This window comes from Corylus avellana, chromosome ca6 (genome assembly GCF_901000735.1).
Source record: "Corylus avellana chromosome ca6, CavTom2PMs-1.0".
Lineage (NCBI taxonomy): Eukaryota > Viridiplantae > Streptophyta > Magnoliopsida > Fagales > Betulaceae > Corylus > Corylus avellana.
The window spans coordinates 5,941,676-5,955,207 of record NC_081546.1 but is presented as its reverse complement, the minus strand read 5'-3'; the positions used below and the strand labels follow the sequence as shown (position 1 = coordinate 5,955,207).

Sequence of the window (13,532 nt, the reverse complement as noted above, 5' to 3'; positions counted from 1 at the left end):
CTGATTGACTAGAGACACAGCGAGTCATATACTGCCTCCATCTAGAGACCATGGCAGAAGTTCTCCATACTCCTTCCTTACTGTGAAGATATATGGGCTTTTTGCTGCCATCTGAAACTAGAGATGCAAACTTCTCAACCTGCTCCATTGAAGGTGCAGTGCCAACTTCAACAGGAATTTTGACCAGTTCAATTTTCTCAGACAAAACAGCATCATTTATGGCTGCTAGATAAAAGTTATCCTTTACAGTCTCTGCTCTAAGATCTACAATAGTTTTATATCCTTTCTTCACCAGCCACTTCAGACCTTCTTCTGTTACTTGGCCACCCCTCCAAAAAGCTACCTCAGAATCTTTGGACCCTATCTCTTCTTTAGAAGTGGAAAAATAAACAGCATTCCAATTTGCAAGCAGTGTATGGCATGGGTAATCCTCCCCACGAGGAAAGCCAGAATCATAGCAGACATTCTTCATTCTCTGAAGTTTCCTCCATACATTCAGGCTTCGATCATCATTGGGCGTCAAATAGTTTTCAAGAGCAATGTGCAAGCTCTCACAACACCTCTTCATCTCACTCCTGAAAATGGCAAGTGGAGGAACCTTATCTTCCACTGAGCTTACATCTCCAATCTGAAAGAAATTTTCATTCGTAGGTCTTCCAGAAAGGACATCCTCTCTCCCTTTGTTAAGGAGGGAGAGCATGCAACCAAGCACAGAGACTATTTTATCTTCCAATACTGGTTTTTCCTCAGATGAGAAATCATATGACACGCTACATTCGCCAGTCAACGGATTGCACAATGTGTCCATTAGTGCACCATGAAGCCGCTCAGCAGTTCTGAAGATTCTACAATAAGCCTCAACCTCTGCAATATCCCCAGGAACTGGACCAAACCAAGGCACCTGTGAGAGGTCATGAGAGTGGAAGGTCTTCACATCCAAATAAAGCACTGTCAGTCTATGACATGAAACTTATCTTAGGGCCATAAATTCATTGAAAACTTCATTAAATCCATTCAACAAAGCAGTGATCAATTATAAAACCAGGAAAATTAGGACAACAATATACTATCCAGGAAGGGCAGGAAACAAGTGCTAAAACCTAGATAAAATGAGCAACAACAGCATTATAAGGCTGGGATGTGGCATATCAAACAACCTTGCAAGTCCAAATGGAGTTTGTATTTATATCAGAAGTAGAGGACCCATTAGAATTTAGAAGGTTCCGTACTATTGATTGCAATGAATGGATAACAAAATTGCTAGTTTGTGATGAGCTCGTATTAGGCTGTCAAACATTTAAATTCAGAAAATTAGCTGATGTACTACCACAATTCACAATGTAAAGACAATCAATCAAAGAACCCCTACTGCATAAGTCCCCAACTAACAAATGGGTCTTTCTCATTCAAACCAATATGTGAAAACAACCAGAACTCTAGCATTTGTTGCGGAAAACGATGTCGAAAACTGATCAGACCTATTGGCCTACGGTTTCTCCGCCCACAATGAAGCTTGATCAAACCGATTACAATTTCACAAAACTCTGATCTTCAACCAACTTGTTTTACTCAATACTATCCTCACCTCTCTCAGTCAATTCATCAAACACCCATTACCTCAACAAAACAAAACAAAACAAAAAAAAAAAACACGAGCTCGAAGAAAAAAGAAATTAAAAATATCCAAAAAGAAAATCTGGATGAGTGGCAGTGAGAACACTTGACCTGAGAGTCCAACCCAAAGCTGATGGAGAAAGCCTTCGAGAGCTCCGCACTGACAACGAACTTAAGCCGCCTCTTCAACCAGTTCTTCTTCCTCTGTAACTCGAACCCGAACCCGTAGAGCTTGGTAATACCACCCAAGAACTGGGATGGCTTAGAGGGGCAAAACTGGGAAGCTATAGATGCTGATGACGATGATATTCGGGTGACCGGAGAGGAGCGGCTCATCTCGACGACGGCGTCGGCCACTTGGCACAAGAAGCAACATGCCACCATATGGGTGAATCAAATTACTCTCCTTTTTTTTGTTCGTTTTTTAAATATCGTGGTTTGTATGAATAATACGAATACTGTTTGATTGTTTGGATAATGAAAAAATATTGGTGTCGTGTGGATAATATCGTTAGCCGTTGGAATTGTATTGGATTGGACTACTGTGTTCGTCCTTCTCTTTCGCTCTCATACTTTTTTGTTTCTAGAATTCTCCGTGTTTGATCGATTGGCATCCAGCTTCTTCTTGATGTGATGTTTTTGGCTCCTACGGCGTGCGTGTGTGATGCCTGTGGACTATCTATCTCTGCCATGTGGATAAAACTTGTCCAAAATGGATCAAATATGGTAATGTGCAGCCAATTTTTGGTCATTTCGGCTCAAATAATAGAGGGTTGGTAGTTGGTACAAGATCAAATGGGGTTAACAAGTGGATGTGCTTTTTTCTTTTTCTTTTCTTTTTTTCTGGCCAAGAACAGAAAATGTTTCAAGTTCTTGTGCTATGTCCAAATTCATGCCAGAAGAGTTGCATCAAACGCCTCTACTGGCAATGGCCTTTAGGATATTACTTGTTTAATGTATGTTTTATGTTTTCTTGTTACGGTTTAAAGTGTGCTAAATTGGTTAAGGGCAACCTTTTGACCGCATGTGTATGCGAGTTGTTGGGCATCTTCTATTTGCAAGTCGGTTTTTAAATATAAGTTCCACCTAAGATTTGTTATAATTAAAATAAGAGCAAAAACTATGTTATGGGTTCAAAACACAATAGAAACGACGTATAGGGTGAATTAAGATGCCTTAATATCATGTAAGAGCACATAATAATAAGTCAATAAAAAAACTGCTAAAAAAAAAAAAGTTATCACAAAGTCAATGTTGATAGAGTGGTACCGTTGTGGCATGTGAGCATTAGACTCAAAAGCGTAGTGAAATGTTAATCTTAAGTGTCTCACATATTGATTAAGTACAATTTGAATCATGCATATATGAGCTCAATGGCATCTTCTTCTTTGAAGCCAATTTTCAATGAAAAATTCTAACTTCTAATTGAGACTTGTTAAAAAGGGTTTGTTTACTCTTCAAGATCTACATTAATAAACAAAAGACTTTTCAAAATGCAACTACAATATCACATTTACGACACCTCAACATTTTTTTCAATCCAAACAAAAGACACCCTCTGAATCACGTTAACAAAACATGACTTTAGACGGTACACAACAAAAATTCCTTGCACCTTTCACACGTAAAATTCAACATCAAAGAATACACGTTCATGTCAACATAGATTACAAAAGCGTTATAAAATATGCAAGTAATAGCACATTCATTGCAAGAATAGCTTTGACACTCCACATCAATAATATTAATTACAACATGAAACACATTCTATAAACATTAATACATCAAATATATTTTTTCAACCTAATTCTATGAGATGCTGCTTCGCAAGCTGCATAGATCAGATAAATGTTTATAACTCAAAGCATACGCTAGCCATCTTAGCCTCATCTTGACAAGTTTGCTTATTTTCTCCCCTTTATGCACTTCAGCGAGATTAGGAAGTCGTGCAAGACAAGAAATGCTTCTCTTGCACTAGCTCAAAACAACCTCAATCTGCCATAAAACCTTCCAACAGTACAGGTTCTCTACCACCACCGTCATAATATTTCTTCATTTACAGGGAGGCTCTTCTACTACTTCAAGCCAAGCTACTTCGGGTTCGTACTCTGTCTATAAGCATTTGCCTGCCTGATAAATCTTCTTCATAACCAACAACCTGCAAGTGCAAAATTTGAGTACTAACATCACAGTGAAAGTCTTATAGGCAATGAAATGGCTTGAGCCCGGGATCAGATTTAGATGTGCTGAAAGATCATTTTATGTCAAGGTTAACAAAATCCTATCTTCCCTTTCAAAGCCAATGCACTACTAAATTACCTAAACTATTTCTTTCTTCTTCTTTTTCTGGTCTAAATTTAAACACATAAGATAACAACAATGCAAAAAACCATTAAACTCGAGATGAGTAAGTTCTGAAACCTGAGAGTCTGTTTGTGTTTCACTAAAACCATCATATATTCCTGCACTTGCACCTCCAGAAGGATTAGCGATGTCATCATTTTTCCCAGTCCTGAAAGATACAGAACCTCAATGCCTGAGTCAAAAGAAGAGGAGAAACGAACTGCAGACTCGAGCAAGTATGGTACAGGAAGGGACATTTTCTTTTAAAAGATGTTTGGTTTATAAAGTCATTTATAAATTTGAGGATGCAACTTGTAGAAATTAGGATAACCATTTATTTCAAAAATGTTTGCCTTTTGAAGTTGGAAAATGGTCAGTAATGTCAAGAAAAGTCTGGGGATTCAAAACAATATTAGATGACAACTGCAAGAATGCAGACAAGTCAGATCGTCAAGATCAATTATTAGGTAGCAGCACAACTTCCAGTTACTGCTCTCTAGAAAATATACAAGAACTGTCAGAAAGAAACTGATGATACACCAAAACCAGGTGATCACAAATTAATCTATGAAGAACACCAATGGTAGCAGACCAAACCACTTTTCCAAATTTTCCGAAGGCACATACATGAGATGAAACTGATGTATACATAAATTGAAATACTAAAATAGAGATTCCACATAAGCATTCACAGTAACATGAACACTAAAACCAAACTTCAGCTCAAAAGGGGATCAAACATGTACTCAGAGCACTTAATGGCCCCAAAAAATCTAAGTTTCATCAAGACCGCTAATCAAAGTGCGGGATTCTACTAGTTAATCTCAATACGTTTCTTTACAAACAAGGAAACTAATACTCATAAAATTTCAAACTCAATCATAAGGAAATTTTGAGAAAGACGTAGATATTATAAAATATTAAATTAATATTATAATATGTTTCTTATCAAAAAAAAATTACTTAGAGCTAAGAAAAATTTATCCAGTGGAATTGCTGGGCACACTTCCCCTACTACAATTTCTCATTTTCATTCTTTATGATGGTCAAACAAATGCACTAATTCAATAAAATCTCAACAAGGAAGATTAGGATTCTTAGTAAGGTCACCTGTTTAACCAGCGTTTAGATAACCCAATGACAGAGTGAACATCTGCATGGTCTTGACCAAGGATTGAATAATCAGATGCAAAAAGCTGTTCTATCATCAAGGATTAAAACCGATTTGACATTGACAGTATTAGGACATATGCATAAAGAATGATCAAAATATGAGGATACACTTTTATCACACCCAGTCCTTCCTGGTGACTTCTGATCATGGATCTTATAAACAAAACAGGCAGCAAAATAAGTCAACCAATAAACTTGATTATCAACAAAGATTTAAAGAATCATCACTATGTTGTACCTTACTTGTCTGCTCCAACAAGTCCTCAATAGCAGCAGCGACATCAGGAACAGCATGAGAAACTTCTACATTATCTCTCGATATGTTGTCTCCAGTGGAATTCATATTGTAGATAGGATCATTTAAATGTACTCCAGAGGAAGGCAGACCCTTTTGGTCATCATCTTCCAAAAGCCTTGCCTTTTTGTTGCAAACACTTGATTGCCTGGTGTCGCCCTTAAAGCTGTCATTCCTACTAACAGTACATTGAGTTGGTATGTTTCTTAGGTCTTGCTGTTGACTAGGAAACTGTGAGGAACCATCTCCAGATATCATCCGCATGGCCTGTGTAGGAAACTGACTCATGGTGCACAATCCTGCCTCTCGGTCTTGAACAGTAACTTCTTTTGGGCAAAATGGGTCTAGAGCAACAACTTCATTCTGCAAAAGAATAGAAACAATATGCAAACAGATCATGACGTCATCAGTTCCAAGAACACAGCACGCTCATGCACATGCACCCACCAGGCAGGACACACATACAAACTATCACTGCCATAGGCAGTACTTCACCCAAAGTAACAGCACTATTCTGCCAAGATCCTCAGAGAGAATTGTCTAGCTCCCCTAGATATTTGATATCTAGGACCTGTGTAAAAGCAGGCAGAGCACACACACATACTCAAACATAAGGATATCACACACACAGAATATCAGAACATACCTGCCTGATACACTCATATATCCACTCGGACGTAATTGAGCATATCCCCCATTTACAAGCAGCCTCATACTTTGGTCCACTGGCGAATTTACATATTAAATGGGTAACCCTTTTAGTCAGTTTTTCCACAAATTTAGCTCCAAGAACAAAACACAAGTTTCTTAATAGCAGTCTATCTTTCTCCTCATATTGTGAAACACAGAATCGGAATCTCTCAAACCCAGGCAAGGGAACCCGACAGGGAAGTGGAGAATAGAGAATGTGACTACCAACATCCAGCAAGCATCCATCCTTCAATACAGTTGTTATAATCCCATCAGCAGTTGTCAGTAAGCAGGTATTTGAAGACATCAAAAGATATAAGATGATATTGAACTCTAGCTACCTTTTCCAATTTACTAACAAATGAAGGTTATCAAATTTTTTTTTTTTTTTTTTTTTTTTGAAGGGAGGAAATAATAGAATGGCAGCAGAAGACAGCAACAGTAGAAACAAAACGTTCAGTAAGTAGAGATCAGTCAACTTAACTATTAATTAATTCTACACTAGTATTTCGGACAACAGGTAAGCTTACTGCAGAAATTATCTTATGAATGACCAAAAACTTAAAGAAGGTTCGTAATGAATGTAGTCTTGTTGCATAACCAAAAGGAGGAATAAAAAAATAAAATCCGAATGTCAATCAATGTTAACATGAGTATACAAAACACACATATTCTATGATTTTATCCCTTTTGTTTTTGCAAAAAGTGGAGAGAAAAGAAAGGAAGATAAAATTTCTTTCGTGAACTCATAATTCATGTTGAAACTTTGCATCCAAAAAATTCATTTTAAGTTCTCTGTCCACATCACTCACTTGTTAGACAAAAAATTTTGTCAAACCTAGGACTATTATTTTCTTTCATCGCAACTTTTTCTCTCTGCAATTAATAAACCAAACAAAAAGTCGTGAAAATCCTCATTTCTTCTCTCCTTCCCACCAAATAAAGTAATGAACACACTGATTAGTAGATCATGAATGCAGATACATTTCTTACATGCCATATCTGGAAACTCCATAGTGGAGTTTACTGATCTAAAGCTTTGTCAAATTTATGATTCTCTAACATTGGATAGCTAAAAAAAACAAGTAGATGTTGACAGAAAAAGACGCATATATATATATATATGTGTGTGTGTGTGAAGCATACCTCTAAACAAGATCGGATCCAGTGACTTGATACACACACACTTTGAGGAGCATCATCAGGCCCGGGTACCACACCATGACATTCAATGGCGAAATGCACATTTTGTTTCACATGATCATCCACCACCTTTCCTCCTCCTTGAAATACCCATTGAACAATTTCAGCTCTCTGGGAGAGGAGATCACAGCTAACAGTTAAAACTTATTTGAATATATGTAGAAAATTCCTTGCCACAGAACTGAAAAAAAAAAAAAAAAAAAAAAAAAAAAAAAAAAAAAAAAGGAATCAAGCAAAAAACACAGATTCATGAGAACCAGAAACATTTAGCAAAAACCATATCTGCATGCTAGAAAATGCAAAAATAAGCAATCAAGTTCTCAAAGATAACCCAGCAAATACTGTGTTCTAAAAGGTTATTAACATATCCATAAAAGCTTTCGTAAGCAATCAAATTCCATACTATGTCTAGAATCTCATTTGATGTTCCATAACGCCAACTTGATATATATAATATATATACATGTATATGTATTGATGTATCACCAACATCCTTAATACAAACAAATATTGAAAATATTAAAAAGTTCGTTTCAAGTCAGTGGGTACAGAAGCCTAATACAAACCCCATTCTCTACTATAAAATAAATTTGTATCCTACCCTTAATCAAAGAGTCCTTGACATGGAAAACAGAGGCCTTTAGTTTTAGGTAGGTTGGCAAGTTCAGATTTGACATTCTGGGTCCTACTCATAATGCACAAATTTTCTTTAGCAACATTTCACGAATACTAATTTCTAAATTTATTAAAAAAAATTCCACAATTTGACATTTAAAACCAGAGACATGTTGCAACATAAAGTGGTGATAATCATGCCAAGGCCATGGTTCTTGTAGTTCAAAATCATGCCTTTCGAAGTATGAAATTTAACTACTTACCCTATCTTCAGGAAAGGATTTTGAAAAGCGAAACACTTTCCCCTTGAATACACTTGATGGCTTCCCGTCTTTAACACTGGAGTCGTGTTGCGTGTTCTGTCGACCTTTATCTTTATCCTTCAATTGACTATTACTTTTATCATTAACAGCAGGAAGTTGACTTTGTTCAGACAACCTTGTCATTGCTTTAAGAGAACCGTCTACATTCATGTTGATTTCTGACCTCTCTTCTCTATTTTTCTCCACTGAAGGAAACCCGATTCCAGAGTATCTACTCCCCAGTAACTGATCAGATGACATGCTTGGATGAACATTGGAGTTTTTACTTTGGTTTAAACTTGCCATTCCATTCGCTGCTCCTTTCGTGGCGTAGACAGCATCTATGTGATTAGAATTTACAAATTAAGACAAACATGTATAACATACACAAGCATATTGATGACAACAGCCAACCAAACCACATAAAGAAATAATAAATAGCACAAATATCGACATAAGTCCAGCTTGAACTAGGATACAAAATTTAAAGCGCACACACACCACACAAACTAAGAGTTTTCATGTAGTAACAAGCAAACCTTTGGGAAGCAGTAGATCATAGGCAATGTGTCTCTGCAGAACAGGGATTTCTTTCTTTTCGTGATCACAATCTTCTAGCCAGGCGGTTTTAACCACATAAATGACACCCAAAGCTGCAAGGCTCCTTACCTCCTTTTTTTCGCTGAGAAAGAGAAAAGATAAAGCTAGTACAACCAAGGGAAGATAGTTCCCAAAACCACCAACCATAATTGAGACCCAATGTGAATAAAAGTAACTTAAGGTAAAAGTGACGTGTCACCATACTTGCTAAAACATGAAAGAATTTTACTAGCACGTCATGGCAGAGAATTGCATAAAGAGCCAAAAAGAAACTCATAATAATCTTTTGCACAAAAGAATCAGAAGAACTTACATCTCTGAAGGAGACCCAACTACTATGTGTGTCAATTTATCATTGAACGACATATACCGGGATCCCCCACCTCTGCGCACCATATTGACCAGTTTACGCATTTCAGAAACTTCCAAGCCAACAAAAAATATTCTACACTCTGACAAATACAGATCATTGTCTTCTGATTGAGAGTCATCAGCCACAGAACCATCAAGGCATGTTACAGATTTGGGCTGTGCAGAGGGTGTTTCGGAATCCCCCTCTTTAACAAAGATAGGAGGATGCATAGTTGCAGAAGATATGTTCTGAGATTGAGTGGCTTCTAAATCTGAATCCACAAACCCACTGCAGGTAGCAGGTTGCATATTTAAATCTGTAGCAAATGAGGATTGCACCGATTGTGAATTTCCCATACCCTTGTCTAGGCTATGCTTCACTGTCAAAGTTACAGAACCGCCCTGAACAGGATAGGAATCCTCGTTTAAACATGCTATTCATCCAACAAATAAGTTCAAGGTCAGATATAATGCATAAAATCCTTGACAAAGGCATCTGGACAATAAACTTTAGTATGCTGGGAATTCAAAAGCACCAGAACCTATAACATCCCATAACAGAGAGTATTACCTCTTCTAGCAATGGATTGATCGAACCATTTCCGAGTTACAATATGAATGTGGCCCCATCGCCGGGCAACCTTGTATTTGTCACCTTCAGGAGCTTAGGCACTAGTCAAGAATGCAAATGCATATAGACAAACTATAATGAAGAATCACATGCGGATAAGGATACCATGACAAGGACAAGGTGACTAGCTGAGCAAGATAGAAGCATCATATGCTGTAGGGTGTGCAAATAAAACAGTAAACCAAATGAATGAAGCAAACCAAGCCAAATTGAGAATCTTAGTTGGTTTTTTGAGTTGAACATCCAAACAAATTAAAAAAAAAATAGAAAAAACTGATAGTTTCAGTTTGTTTAGTGATTTAACCAATTAAAAACAAACTAAACCAAACCACCAAGAAAGAATATAACTATGGTTTTTTTAAATATTGAAAGTTGTCTAACTACCAAAGTTTAACTAAAAACAGGGGAATGATCTTAAATTTGGAGGCGCAAGAATGCAAATTCTGCTTAGGCCTTAATTGTTAAGTAAATCGAGGCAAGAGTTTCAGAGTGGCCCAACTCCAGGCCGATATGGCTGAAACCAATCCAACCAAATTTATCACAATCAGTTTGAATTGATTCTCTATAAGCTATATTTAGTTTTTCCTGGTTATCATTTCTTTCACACTGATATGATGGGTTTGGTTGAAAATTCCCCTCCAAACTGACCCAGGAACAACCCTATAAATAGCACATGCAAATATGAGATTTTCAAGCAACCTGTCACCTTAAGGAGTGCAAGACAAAGCAACACCAAATTCCAAATTAAATAATATTTAATACTTCTATTTTAACCATTGACAGTACTCACAGTCTTGTCAAGAAATTCACTTATGCAGCTAGAATGAAGTATAGAGAAAGGGAAGTCTAGAGATACTCTCACTAGTTCAGGAAATATATGTATTTTTATACACACTTGAACCAAAATCGTACAATGATACAGTATGTAAAAACGAATGTGGCAAATAAATATGGCCTTGCGCCAGAATGAAGAAACAAATTTGTGATGTCAACCCACAAGGCTGGAACAAAGCTTTGTTAATTAAATTGAGAAGGGTACCTCTATAATGTCACACTGATTACTTATCAATAAAATATATATAATGTCAGGCTGATAGAAACAAATGTTCATGTGATTCAATACCAGTGCATTCCTCTAAAGGAACCAAGAAAAAGGATATATCAGAGATCAAATGTGTGCACTTCTTGGTCAGTTCAGCAGAATATTTTCCACCATTTTGTGTGATAAGCCTCTCTATCTCCTTCCGCTCCTCTGAGAAAAACAAGCAGACTAGCATCACAAAAAGAAATAGTTTGTAATAAGCAGCAGCTATAGACAGCTAATATCACTACCTGCTGGAATTCTGGTCACGCAAATTGTCAATCCATAAAATGGAAGAACCCTGTATGACTCCTGAGGAACAATACGATGCTCATTCCAGCATTGATGTAACCACTGAATAGTAACAATTGGTTTCTTTAGGATATTTAATGCCCACTGCAAAAGGTACAAATTATTAAACATATTAGAGATTGCATCCCATTAAAGTATGTAATCTACCATACTTGACCCTGATACAAACATTCATTTCTTGAAGAAACTCCTGAGTGATCCATCGCACTGCATACTCTAATGAATAACATCAGAGTAACAGTGCTACGCAAGACACCAAATATCTCAAAGTGATAGCAAGGCTTTATTACTATTATTCTTGTTTGGTCAGTAAGCTGCACCAAAATCTCATCACATAATTTCACTTTTTGAGTGACACACAAGCCATAGTCAAAATTTAGAACATTTTATAATTTGACTTGACCGATCAGTTTTAGATTCCTCTGAAGTACCAAAATGAATGGAACAAATCCTCATGTACCAAACCTTGTATTTTGCAGCCAACACATTCTTCACGATGACAAAGCTAACATCCAAAGATGCTTTAGGAAGCAACACTCCTCCCATTGCTGTTACTAACTTCTCTATCTTAACCTGAGAGAGAGAGAGAGAGAGAGAGAGAGAGAGGCCTTTCAGTGTAACTGAAAAATGAAGAAAATCAGACATGCAGGATATTAACTACCGACATACTAAATTGAAAATGACAATAATCGACAACATTTTAAGAGAATGGATGTCCAAAGATTGTAACAATGATTGAAAAAGGTAACAAATGAGATGGACAACAAACTGTACTAAAAATTTACATCACGCCAATTGGGAACGCTAGAAAAGTGCAAAAGAAGCAAAGAGCAACAGCAAAAGGTGTGAAAGTGTGGCAAAGCCCAGAGAGACAGAGATACAAAGCTTAAATTTCCAGACCTTTCCCACCTTGAATTTCATAACCAAGAGACCTTTTTGTGCGTAAAATGGGTATGTTATGGGTGCCACTTTTCTAGCAGTTATAAATAGAAAGTTAAATACTATACACGTAACACAAGCACAGTACCTTTTCATTTGCCTCAAAACCAGATGCAAGTACTTTGACACCATCCATTGCAAGGCAACAAGTGAACCCCTGTTTAGGCAAAGCTCTATGCTCTTTTGCACAGGAAAGAACACACTGAGGACCTGTCCAACACGCAAATGAACTTCAAAGTCCGCACCCCTTTTTGTAGCAATAAATCAAACCAATTACCCAATCATGCAAACCACAACAGAAAATCTTTACACAGAGTAGCAGCACATAGTTTATGATCCAAACAACTGAACCATGTTTCAACTTAATGGTCCATTTCGGCATGCCCTAATACCTTCCAAAATCACAATCCAGTTAACTGGGCCGATGAGCACACAAGGAAAAGGTCTTTAAACTATCATCAAATCTAAAAGCCTCTTTTTGTTTATCTAAAATATAGAGAAAGAAATGACAGCAATATAACTTCCTTCCACAAATAACACAACCCATTTCTGTCCTCTCTAATAACCAGTCTAGTGGGCCAAATTGTAATTCTGTAGTAAAAATCTCACAGCAAATTCAGAATATGTTTACTACAAAGATCTCACAAATCAAAAACCCATGATTACAGAAACACACAAATGCGAAAACTAGCCATACCAAGTAAATTGCAGCCTTTGGCTATAAGATCCTCAAATTTCTCCTGCAGCAAACAAGAATTCAACTCATCATATCAGAAATTGAACTCAAAACCTCAAGCAAAAAAAAAAAATTCCAGTGAAGAATACGTGATCGGGGGAAGAGATGATGTGGTAATCGTCGGGGCCGGAGCGCGAGGGGTCGCAGCAGAGGAAAACCTCGGCGCCGTTCTGCTTGAGCGCGTCGTGAAGCTTATCGAAGACTTCAGGCGGCACCAGCTTCCGCGACATGAACACGTTCGCCCCTTTGAACGCCTTCGCCTTCATCATCTTCTGCTCTCACTCTCTGAGAGACAGATTGAGTTTGGTTAGCAATGGGATTCTCAATTTTTTTCAGGTAAGGGTTTTGTGTGAGGTTGGGGAGGGGAAGGGGTATAGAAGGAAAAATGAAATAAAAACGCGGGAAAGGGGGTTTATGCCTTTATGGTGAGCGTTCTTTGTGATGGACTTTCGTGCGTATGGGCCGTTTGATGTATCTGGTGTATCCGGTGATGTACTTGGTCCAGACAAATAAATGGATGGGTGGACCCAAACCCATCTTGGCTAAAAAACTGGTTCTGGCCCTGGGGGTTGTGAATGCAGGCTCTGGTGAAATTCCGAAAATTTTTCAATTACCATGACCCAAAAAAAAAAAAAAAATTAAATTGT

At 37.4% G+C, this 13,532-nt stretch overlaps 2 protein-coding genes across 3 annotated transcripts in view; both read right to left on the bottom strand.

The window, feature by feature from the left end:
• Positions 1-2,269, bottom strand: part of LOC132183753 (NAD kinase 2, chloroplastic) — an 11,230-nt gene extending 8,961 nt beyond the window's left edge. Inside the window, exons 1-2 of the mRNA XM_059597163.1 lie at positions 1,726-2,269; positions 17-928 (exon numbers count right to left, since the gene is read on the bottom strand). Coding sequence (XP_059453146.1) covers positions 17-928; positions 1,726-1,998 — 1,185 coding nt within the window. The 5' untranslated portion in view covers positions 1,999-2,269. The remainder of the gene's footprint in view (positions 1-16; positions 929-1,725) is intronic.
• A 937-nt stretch (positions 2,270-3,206) lies between these two features.
• Positions 3,207-13,256, bottom strand: LOC132184545 (uncharacterized). Of its 2 annotated transcripts, XM_059598220.1 has the most exons (17): positions 12,975-13,256; positions 12,847-12,889; positions 12,238-12,359; positions 11,676-11,783; positions 11,150-11,294; positions 10,978-11,069; positions 9,758-9,851; positions 9,149-9,620; positions 8,775-8,917; positions 8,197-8,576; positions 7,262-7,429; positions 6,072-6,362; positions 5,369-5,788; positions 5,239-5,283; positions 5,068-5,153; positions 4,036-4,126; positions 3,207-3,772 (listed from the first exon to the last, which is right to left on the bottom strand). In XM_059598220.1, the coding sequence occupies exons 1-17, from the start codon at positions 13,152-13,154 to the stop codon at positions 3,695-3,697; spliced, it is 2,958 nt and encodes a 985-aa protein (XP_059454203.1). In that variant the 5' UTR covers positions 13,155-13,256; the 3' UTR covers positions 3,207-3,694. The 2 variants fall into 2 exon arrangements, with proteins under 2 accessions (XP_059454203.1, XP_059454204.1); XM_059598221.1 differs by lacking the exons at positions 3,207-3,772; positions 4,036-4,126 and having other exon boundaries at positions 5,071-5,153; positions 5,374-5,788.
• Positions 13,257-13,532: the final 276 nt, after the last annotated feature.